General features: G+C 39.4%; 1 protein-coding gene across 2 annotated transcripts in view; it reads left to right on the forward strand.

The window, feature by feature from the left end:
• Positions 1-6,283, forward strand: part of fancg (FA complementation group G) — a 68,569-nt gene extending 62,286 nt beyond the window's left edge. For both annotated transcript variants that reach the window (XM_072571704.1, XM_072571710.1), the window contains 2 exons: positions 1,212-1,335; positions 5,953-6,283. In XM_072571704.1, the coding sequence (XP_072427805.1) occupies positions 1,212-1,335; positions 5,953-6,064 (236 nt within the window). In that variant the 3' untranslated portion in view covers positions 6,065-6,283. The remainder of the gene's footprint in view (positions 1-1,211; positions 1,336-5,952) is intronic.
• The last annotated feature ends 5,565 nt before the right edge of the window (positions 6,284-11,848 follow it).

Here is an 11,848-nt window from a genome sequence, read left to right on the forward strand (position 1 = left end):
TTATTCCTAAAAAGTCAATAAGTTAGGATAGTATTTGGTTTTTATTGACTTGCACTTGCAAAGATTAGAAAAACAACATTAATTCTAAAATTGCACTCTAACTACCATAGAACCAAGGGGAAACACATTGACTGAAGAGCTGAACGTGTAGATGTGATTTAAAATAAGATATTGATGGCAATCAATATTTTTAGTTGAAAACGCTGTTTTTTGGATTTATTAATGTGTCAGCTATATGAGGGTGTGGGATACCTTCTTAGTGCCAGGTTGGTGGCATTGAATATGAGAGCATATGTGGTTAGATGAATGCAACCTCGGACTTCTTGGACTGTGACAAAGTCTGCTGTTTTTAGTGTCCTGTCATATTTAATTAACTCTCAGTAAGAATGGGAACATAGCATGAACTTGCACAAACAGTGCATCTGTGACCATCTTTATGTAATCGTGTAAACAGATTGGCAATTATTAAGTCATTTTACCACTGGCAGCCTTGAGATGACTTTATAAATATTTGGATGAATCTGCTGTCTATTCACACTGACTGAATAGACTGGGGCTGTTTTTGCTGAAGGGTCAGAAGCTGAGGGGTGACCTTGTGGAGGTTTATAAAATCAAGAGAGGCTTGGATATGGTAAATAGATAACGTCTTTTCCCTGGAATGGGGGAATCCAAAACGAGAGAGCATAGGTTTAGGGTGAGAGGGGCAAGACTTAAAAGAGACCTAAGGGGCAACCTTTTCATGCAGAGGGTGCTTAGTGAATGGAATGAGCTGCCTGAGGAAGTAGTGGAGATTAGTACAATTACAGCATTTAAAGGGCATCTGGATGGGGATATGAATAGAAAGGTTTAGGAGGGATATGGGCGAAGGGCTGGCAAATGGGTCTAGATTAATTTAGGATATCTGGTCGGCATGAACGAGTTGGACTGAAGGGTCTGTTTCTGTGCTGTACATCTCTGTCTCTATAACTGTATGACTGTGTGCCTGTGGTGACGGTAAATTCTAATTTTGGTTGCACCATTTGGAACAATGTTTCAATGGTAAGTAATAAAATAGTTGTCAGCAGCGGCAAAAATCTAAAAACAAACGGAATTAAGTGTTCTGCCAAGTACTGAGTGACCTGTGCAAATTCATTTTTTTGTCTAGCACTTATATAACCAGTATTCAGGGTGTTCGTGTTTGTAAAAGTTTGTGAATTCTGCTCCAATTGTAGATAGTTTTGAAACCATATATCATCTAGTAGAGGTTCTGTGGAAACTTGAAAGGAAGCAAGAAGCTGTCACGTTTTGGCTAAAAAAAACAGAAGCAAAGCAAAGACACAAAGTGAATGCCTTAAAGTAAGTAAAACTGAGCTCAAACGTTGAATTAAAAGAAAATTCTAAAGCATGTTGAATTATAAAGATTTGCTTATGTAATCTTAAAATTCTTAACAATAACCAGAAGTATCGTAAGGTACGATAATATAGCGATTATGGTAATCCAAATGGCTTGGCCTAACAAATGTGAAGGATGCATGTTTAAATCCTATTATGGCAGTTCGAGAAATTCAATTAATTTTTTTTTAAATCTGCAAATTAAAAGCTGGTACAGGTACACAATCCTTTATCCAAAATCTGAATCCCAAATCCAAAGTTTTTTTTTGTGGAGTGTGGAGCGTCATTTTGGCATGTGAACAGGTGACCCAACTCTACACTCACTCGAACCATGTCACTCTGATGTGACTTGGCGGCGTGCTGCAGCATTGGCATGTGTCAATTATGTTTCAGCGCTTGTACTATTCACACGTTTGTCTGTTGTTCGGTAATTCTTTTTTAATTTCACTGCAAAAATATCATTTATTCCAAAATCTGAAAAGTTCCAAATTATGTTAAACAACTGGCCCCAAGGATTTCGGATAAAGAATTGTGTACCTGTACTATAAACATGACCTTGAATCTATCAGATTATTTTAAGAACTCAACTAGGGAATGACCTGCCATTTTTATTTAATTTGGCATTTCAGTACCTTTTTAATATTATGTATACAGTAATGTTTATCTGTACTCTGAAATGGCCGGTTGAGCCACTACAAGTAAATAACACTAATTTATAATATCCAGGCTAATTAGATGAGAGCCATAAATGACATCAATGTCCATGTTCTGCAAACAGATTTAAAAACAAGAGCATGGCTGATCTTCTGATTTAATATACTGTCCTTTCAGCTCTGTGACTCGGTCTGATTCTATTCCAGGCTATTTTGAAAGGCTGCCTTTCCCATATTTAAGGGTCCCTTGAAACAGTTGGTCAGTCTCAGTTCAGTTCCACATAGGTGTGAAAGCCCAGAACTTTTTCTTGTTCACCATTGGGAATATCACTTGGAGGCAGGAAAATAAATTGTGTTTTGAGCCAGTTAAGTACTTTTAAAGTGTAATTAGTGTTGTGATGTGGGAAATGCATCAACCAATTTGTGTACAGCAAATCTACAAACAGTAATGTGATGACCAGATCTTCAGTTTGCGTAATTATGATTTAAGGGAGAAATATTGATTCAGATGCCAGGAAAAAGTCCCCTGCTTTCTCTGTGATATAGTGCCATGAGATCTTTTTATATACACCAGAAAAGGCTCAATTAAATGTCTTGTAGTAGACGCTTCATAATGTAACAATCCTTTGGTACTGCATTGGAGGTTCTGAATTTTGTGTTGATGCCTCAGGCGGGACTTGAGCTTCCACCTCTGATTCAAAGGCAAGGTGTTACAACTGAATGACAGCTGACACAAACAGAGTGAAAGGAACTTGTCTGTGCAATAGCTAAACTAGGAGTCTGTAATGCTGACATTGAATGAAAAATGTTGTGTGAATGAGACAAAATTTGAATCACCTGTTGTATTTTGTTTACTCCATGACCTGTGAAGAATTCAGTTTTAAATAGTGGAAAATGATTTTTTAAAAAGACAGATGCATTTGCTAGTTATAGTTGTAAATTTCAAAAGCTTTTAAAATGTACCAATTCTCCACTGGTGAAATTTAATCCATACTAAAGTCTCAGTGATAGTTACCATAAAATCTTTATTGACTGTTGTAAAAATGCGTTTTGTTCACATAAGTTCTGTAGGATGTGTAATTAGTGTTGTCACGTGGGAAATGCATCAGCAATTTTGGGCATGCCAAACTCTTACAAGTGAGGGAGATGACTAGCAAGGCCACTCAGTTCAAGATGGAAAGTAGAGATGAGAATAAATGGTACTCTAGTGCTCAAGGAAATGTTCAATTTTAAAAGTCTCCTCAAAAGGTGAAACGAACAGAAACTTCCAATGGTGTTGAATCCAGTTTGTGGCCCAGCTTCTGGTCAAATTTTAATTAAAGTTTTAAACTTGCACTAAATATTGTATATAAAAAAGTATACTTCTGAGCGAGTTATATTGAGAAAACAGTACAACTTGCAGAAAATCCAGGCTGTAATATATTGGTGCATCACTTTTTATGAGATGTATGTACAGATATGTTTTCATTAAACAACATTCTTTCTTTGTAAAGAAACAAAACATGGAAACTGAAATGGTTTACTTTAGACCTGCAATTAGAAAGACTACTTTCAATTTAAATCCAGTGGCCTAATAACATGTATGTTTTTAAATCAAAATAAGTTTGGGCACTCAAACCAGTTCTTTGGGACATATGGTCCTTTTGTAAGAGAACAAATTGACTCACAAGGGAAAAATAAATACTTATTTTACCATTAAAGGATATAATTCTAAGGTCACAATCTCTACATGTTGTTGAAACAACATGCAGGGGTGTTCAATGTTCAGCTGGCCCTTGATTTACCAGATCCTAATGTTCAGTGCAGAAGGTGGCTATCAAACTCCAACCTACTGCCCTATCAACTAGGAGAAAGTGAGGACTGCAGATGCTGGAGATCAGAGCTGAAAAATGTGTTGCTGGAAAAGCGCAGCAGGTCAGGAAGCATCCAAAGAGCAGGAGAATTGACGTTTTGGGCATATGCCCTTCTTCAAGATTCCAGCAACACATTTTTCAGCTACTGCCCTATCAGTCTATTCATGTTCATTATAGGGAAGGAATCATTGACAATGCTATCATGCAGCACTTGCAAACAAATAGCTGCTCACTCGTGCTCAGTTTAGGTTCTGCCAGGGCCACCTGGCTTTTGACTTCATTGCAGACTTGGTCCAAACATAGATAAAAGAGCTGAATTCCAGAGTGACCAAGGGTCAGAGTGACTGGCCTTGAAATCAAAGCCATGTTTGACCAAATGTGGCATTGAGGAGACCTTGCAAAACCGGAGCCAGCATGAAATGGGGAATACTCTCTCCACTTGTTAGTCAAATATAGGACAAAAGAAGCTAGTTGTGATTGTTGGGATTAGTTACTATAGCTGCAAGATATTTCTGCGGGAGTTTCTCAGGGTAGTGTCCTCAGTGCAACAATCTTCAGCTGCTTCATCAGTGATCTTACCTCCATCATAAGATCAGAAGTGAGGAAGTTCGCCGATGATTGCACAATGTTCACCACCATTCACAACTCCTCAGATACTGAAAGAGTCTGTTGATGTGCAGCAAGATCAGGACAATATTCAGGCTTGGACTGATGAGTGGCAAATAATAACCATGACATCTCCAACAAGATAGAATTCAATCGTTGAGCCTTGATGATCAATGTCATTCCCATCTCTGAATGCCCTGCTATCAACATCCTTGGGATAACATTGACTAGTTATATAAAGCTATAGGAGCTGGTCAGAGACTAGGAATTCTACAGCAAGTAACTCCCTTTCTGTCACTCCAAAACATGTCCATCATCTGCAAGGCAAAGCCAGGTGTCATGATAATATGGCTTTAAAACGGTTGTCTTGTCATTTTGTTTTAGTTTTGAGCAGAGGTTGAGACAGAGGTACAGAGTGGCCTATTCTAGGCCAATAAAATAAACAGTTTGTGAGGATTTAGGTTTTTTTTAAAGTTGGAATAATAGAAGCAGCACAAATGGGTGGGGTCAACCTTCCACAGAACCAAGATTTTAGTTTAATTTTCAGTAGATGCTTGGGTTTCAAAGCTGGATGTGGAAGTTATCATTCTTCTCTGTTACAGCGAAAAGCTTGGGTTCTCTTCCTGCTGCTAGAATTGCATGACACAATCTCTTTTACTGAATTTGCTTTGTGTTTATGGGATGTTATTATATTGGAACTGTTGCTACTTAGTAGTTAAGTAATCTATTATTCTGTTAAGTTTTCCATTAGAGTTAAATTATTTAAATTATTCTTTCTTTTGTTTGTGTTTTAACTATAGAGTAAGAATCAAATATGTTTTGCTTCAAGTCTGGTCGTCTGACCAATTGAATTGCATCCGGGACACAATGCTGCCTAGGCCGCCATCTTAAAATATTTTGACGGGGTATTGCCTGGTCCATAATGTGGGGCTGTGATCGATTACTCCCCATTTGCCTGGATGAGTGCAACTTCAACACCATTCAAGAAGCTTGACACCATCCAGAACAAAACAATTTTTTTGATTGTCACTCCATCCACCACATTTAACATTGACTGTCTTCACTACCAATGCACAGCAGAAACCATGTGTAACATCTATAAGGTGCAATTTAGTTACTCATCAAGGCTTCTCCGGTGGCATCTTTCAAATCTGCAATCTCTACCAGCAACTTCGAGTTCCTTTCCAAGCTACCCACAATCTTGATTTGGAGTTATGTTGCTGTTTCTTCACTGCCACTGGGTTCAAATCCTGGAATAGCCTTTCAAAAAACATTTAGTTCCCCCATAGCTATAGCAATTCAAGAAGGCAGCTCAACACCACCACCTCTGTGTAATTAAGGATGGTCAATGGATGCTAGCCTTGCCAGCAACAGCCACATCCCCTAAAAGAACATCTAGGAGAATATCCCACTTATCTAGCACAGCTTTCTTAGGCTTATTTAAAACAAATTTTTGTCTTCTTTTTCAGACAAATCCCCTTATTTGTGATTTCTTGCCTTAAAGAAATAAATACTACAGAGGAAGAAACTGTTTCTAAAAAGTTGGAGGAATATTGCAGCAGTTTTACAAAGAGAACATAACCATGCAATTTCTGAGAGCCACATCTTCGTTACGTACACAAATGATCCAGTTTCATCCAAACTAAAGGATCAAGAAGATACTAAATAAACAGCCAAGTTAAATGATATCCAGGGACAGACTGTTGCTTAACTTGACCATGTTATAAATGTTTGTAAAGAAATATTCTACTCCATGTGTCCATCTTGAAATAATAATTAAAAATTTGTAATGTCCAGTTATTACAGGATGCTAAAGCGTCATTTCATTCCCATAGTTCGGATCATGTATTAAGCCTGTTAATGCATCTGTTATAACCCAACAAAACAATCTTGAAGTAATTTGTTACATTCAGATTTTAACTATATTTATGAAGCTTGCATCACACTGAGCGAAAAGTGTAGATTTAGATCTTTCAATGATGTAACATTTTGTACAAAAATAAAAGTTCAAGTAGAATTATCCCAGGATATCCAAGTATCTAAAGTTGTCCTCCAGTTTTACTAATGCACAACAAGACACATTCAATTACTATAATAAATAAAGATCATGCTTTAGAATATCTCAATCTGCCGCCAAAGAACATGGGACCAGAAGTGCCCATTCATCTCAGTTGTTATTATTTTATACATTGTATCCATTTACTTTTTTGTTTTATATCCCTTGATATCACTATCCAAGGAAAATCTATCAATTTCAATTGATGCAGCATCCTTAGGGAAAGTTGACTTTTCTGTAATTTGTAAGATATTATCACTCAGCTAATTGTAGCTTTTAAAGGGTAAGAAGGAATGGGAAATTAATACCCTTGTTCAGAAACCCAATCCTAAAGACAATGAAAAGTATTGTAATATATTGATTATGCTCTTTTTGCTACTGTGACAAGTTAGTTTGTTTGAATTTAGGGATCATAGCTCGATTAGATTTTACTTTGGGCAGGGTTGCATAATTTACTAAAAGTTGATGCTAATTAGATGCTAATTAATGAAGCAACCTTATAGAAGTACATAATATTCTTGGGGGACTTAAGGGTTTTTTCCCCTATGGGAGTGTCTAGGACCAGACAGCATAATCACAGAATAAGGTGTCGCCAATTTAAGATGCAGATGCAAAGAAATTTCTTTTCTCAGTGCAGTGAATCTGCAGCATTCTTTATTACAGATGGCAATTGAGGTTGGGTCGTTAAATATTCAAAGCTGATAGAAGACATATTTTTAATCAGTAAGGGAAACAAGGGAAATGATAGCAAAGTGGAGTTGAGGCTTATTAAATCAGCCATAATCTCACTGAATTGCAGTGCAGACCCAATGGGCTGAAAGGCCTAATTCTGCACCTATGTTTTACAGTCTTTGAGTGAGAATGTTTCCCAACTATCTGACCAAAATTTATTGATGTAAAACTGTTTGTTAGCACAAATTTACGATGGTGGACAGATATGAGCAAAACTGCACTTAACTCAGATAATACAAGTAAAATACTCTCCCCATTTCTCTTTTAATTCACTCATGGTACGTGGACATTGCTGACTGGTCAGCATTTATTGCCTGTTACTGGATTAGTGGTGCTGGAAGAGCACAGCAGTTCAGGCAGCATCCAACGAGCAGCGAAATCGACGTTTCGAGCAAAAGCCCTTCATCAGGAATAAAGGCAGTGAGCCTGAAGCGTGCAGAGATAAGCTAGAGGAGGGTGGGGGTGGGGAGAGAGTAGCATAGAGTACAATGGGTGAGTGGGGGAGGAGATGAAGGTGATAGGTCAAGGAGGAGAGGGTGGAGTGGATAGGTGGAAAAGGAGATAGGCAGGTCGGACAAGTCAAGGAGACAGTAACTGAGCTGGAAGTTTGAAACTAGGATGAGGTGGGGGAAGGGGAAATGAGGAAGCTGTTGAAGTCCACATTGATGCCCTGGGGTTGAAGTGTTCCGAGGCGGAAGATGAGGCGTTCTTCCTCCAGGCGTCTGGTGGTGAGGGAGCGGCGGTGAAGGAGGCCCAGGACCTCCATGTCCTCGGCAGAGTGGGAGGGGGAGTTGAAATGTTGGGCCATGGGGCGGTTTGGTTGATTGGTGCGGGTGTCTCGGAGATGTTCCCTAAAGCACTCTGCAAGGAGGCGCCCAGTCTCCCCAATGTAGAGGAGACCACATCGGGAGCAACGGATACAATAAATGATATTGGTGGATGTGCAGGTGAAACTTTGATGGATGTGGAATGCTCCTTTAGGGCCTTGGATAGAGGTGAGGGAGGAGGTGTGGGCACAGGTTTTGCCTGTCCCTAGTTGCCTTGAATTGCTGCAGTTCATGTGCTGTAGGTTGACCCACAATGCCCTTAGGAAGGGAATTCCAGGATTTTGAATGAAAATGGTGCTAATGAGTGATGAGAAACCTATTTGTATGTTTTAACATCTCATTAGTACCTTGCCTCATTTACATGCAGTTTGCTATTTTGTCAGGGACTGGAGAAAAATTAGAAGATGCTAACTGCCCACAGTTAGAACAGTTTCCTGGAGGTTGGAATTTAGCAACATCTTCCACACGCCTCAATCATGGTCAGCAACCCCCACGTTCCATAGGCAGCAACCATCTGCACCCTTTGTACATGGAAATTGGCATCAGCAAAGCACCAGCTTCACCATTTCACGGCACAGTTTGGACTATCTTAAAATACAGATCAGCACCTCATTGCTGCTCTGTGGAGTGTACCATCAGCTTACATTGCAATACTGCTGCCAGGCCACTTTGCGTGCATGGTCAAAACTCATCCTATGCCTCAAAACAGGATGGATTACTGGGCTATTAGTTTGATCTCTGAACGTTAATTCACTTTGAACCTGCTTACGTGCTCACAGCATCTCTGCTTTGCCTTTTTACACAATGTCACTTCATTCAGAATTTACATGCTTAACAGTGCTTTATCTTGCCTTGCCTTTTAGTATACTTCAAAAGCCAAGTGACCTGCCATGCTTGCTAGCACTTAAAACTCAAGAGGTAGACATATTGCTGTATAGCACTCTGCTACATCAGTGTCACACCTACAGCATATATCAGCACTTTACAAGACAGTGTTACTGAGTATGTTTCAACTAAATGACTATGTCTGAAAGTCTAAGGGGAATAATCTTTAATCCAGTCAAGGGCTCTTGTTACTTTCATTCAGAGCTATGCACCAATCCCTTGAAATGAGATTGGACAAATCAGGGTCTAGGACTTTGTATCATTATAGTCTGTGATTGGACCATGATCAATCTTGCAAATCACTTTCATAAGTCCAAGTGGTACCAGTAAGTCAGTCAGGGAGTTGCATGGAAAACAATGCTGGGTGTGTTCCATCTTCCCAAATTGAGATTTGGGTATGGAAAGTCAAGGGTGGTTTGCAGGAGCCAGTACTGTATTGGAGAAATAAAGTGTGGGTATTGCAGCCAAGGTATTAGGATGCAGAGGGTGTGATCATTGTGGAGGAAGGCAATCCTACATATAAGGATGGGAGGCAATATAGCAACAGAGGGGACATGGTACTTCCAGAGGTGGAGTCATCAGTCACTACCCTGCTGGCTTCAATAAGAAAACAGTGCATCACTGGTATGGGACTCAAGGGGTAAGGTGGGGAGATGAACATTGTGTGGGAACTTGGAGAAGATCAAACCTGATGGGTTTGACAGGGACTGCAATGCAGAAGAGAAAATGCAGGTTGCTGATGGGGGTTGGGTGCATAAAAGAGTAAGGAGAGCCTATTACTCTTGCTGGAGTGGGATCTGAAAGGTTTCCATCTCTATCCAATTCTCTACTATGCAATCAAAATACAAAATGGCTGCCAGCACAGACAGCGGGTAGGGCAAGTTCTGTTTTTTTTTCCCCTTAAGGTCCTTTCAGGGACAATTAAATTAATCAGGCACTTGCAGATTCAAAACGAATGATCTTGACAATCTGTGACTCTTAAAATACTGAAGCCATTTGTGTTCAAATGCAGCATGACTTGAACAATATTCAGGCTTGAAGTGATAAGTGGCCAACGAGTGCTAGGCAATGACTATCTCCAACAAGAAAGATTTAAACCGTTGATCCTTATTTTTTCAACATTATTACCATTACTGATTCTACCACATTCAACCAGGGGGAGGTGGTGGTGTAATAATAATGTTACTGGACTAGTAATTCAGAACCCAAGGTTAATGTTCGGAACATTGGTTCACCACAGCAGATGGTAAAAGTTGAATTCAAAAAATTAAGAATTGAACAACTATTAAAGATATTGTTGATTCTCAAAACTAAATCTGGTTCACTAATCAAGAGTAGCTTTATTTGTAATTTCTACCGGTGGCACAGTGGTTAGCACTGTTGCCTCACAGCACCGGAGACCCGGGTTCAATTCCCGCCTCAGGCGACTGACTGTGTGGAGTTTGCACGTTCTCCCCGTGTCTGCGTGGGTTTCCTCCGGGTGCTCCGGTTTCCTCCCACAGTCCAAAAAAAGTGCAGGTCAGGTGAATTGGCTATGCTAAATTGCCCGTAGTGTTAGGTAAGGGGTAGATGTAGATGTAGATGTAGGGGTATGGGTGGGTTACGCTTCGGCGGGGCGGTGTGGACTTGTTGGGCCGAAGGGCCTGTTTCCACACTGTAAGTAATCTAATCTAATCTACCATATTCAACTGATACAGTAAAAATGAGACAGTGTTCCTTCAGGACCAAAGTGCTACATGGACCACACAATCTACATGATCATACACAGGGTGGCATAAAATGCATAAGAAGTGCAAAACATGCAAGACAGCACAATAATTCCTGACATGTCAAGACAATAGGTACAGTGGTGTACAAATTAGTGTTATAAAAGAATGATAATAAAAAAAACATTGTTCTAGCAGCAATTCAAAGTCGTGTAAAGAGTTTTGGATGGAATAGAGATGTAATGCACTTTAGGGAAGAAAATGTGCCAATTATTTGTAAGTATATTTATTAGCAAATTTTTTTTAACTTAACAAACATATAAAATTATTGAAAAATACAGTTAACAAATCAGTATAATAAAAAGAAAAATAACACAAATTACAATACAACTACTGTCTCCTAAATATAAACCTAACCTCTAATACAAAACAAACCCTAACACTGTGCAAAGCAACACCAAAAAAAGAAAGAAAAGCAAAACAAAAACCTAAAACACGCATTAAGTACATTACAGCTATGTTTGGTGCAAAGCTTCCAAACAAAGGAATGGGAGCATTGTATATATACCCGTATTAACTCAGGAGACTCCCTCCAAGGCCCAGAGCTTGACAAATCTAACCATCCTGGTTAAACAAATGCCCTAGTTAAGACAACTGACAAATCTATTTCCAAATAACTCAAGTAGGGCTGCCATTTCTTATAAAAATGGTCTGTTGTGTGGTGCACCATGTTTGTAAAAAGGTCCAAGGGAATGTGCTCCATAATTAATTTCTGCCATCCCAGCAAGCCCGGCGGGTTTTCAGACACCCAATTCATCAGAATATTCTTCCGTGCACAGTATGCAAGAATATCAAAATAGTTTCTTCCCATGCCCGTCTAAATATGATAAATTTGGTAGACCTAAGAGGAGAGATATCGGGTCTACTTTGACTTCAGTCCTCAATACCCTTCCTATCTCTCCCGCCACAGTGCTCCAGTAAACATGGAGCCTGTGGCATTCCAGAAGCAATGGGTAAGAGTACCTACACTTATTTTACATTTGGGGCACACTGAAGATGCCCCTTTTTAAACTTCGCCAGATGGTCTAGTGCCAGATGAGCCCTGTGCAGAACCTTTAACTGCGTAGCGCATGTCCTATTACAGATTGAGATCTTTCGA

The sequence above is a fragment of the Chiloscyllium punctatum genome, chromosome 1 (genome assembly GCF_047496795.1).
Source record: "Chiloscyllium punctatum isolate Juve2018m chromosome 1, sChiPun1.3, whole genome shotgun sequence".
In the NCBI taxonomy this organism is placed as follows: domain Eukaryota; kingdom Metazoa; phylum Chordata; class Chondrichthyes; order Orectolobiformes; family Hemiscylliidae; genus Chiloscyllium; species Chiloscyllium punctatum.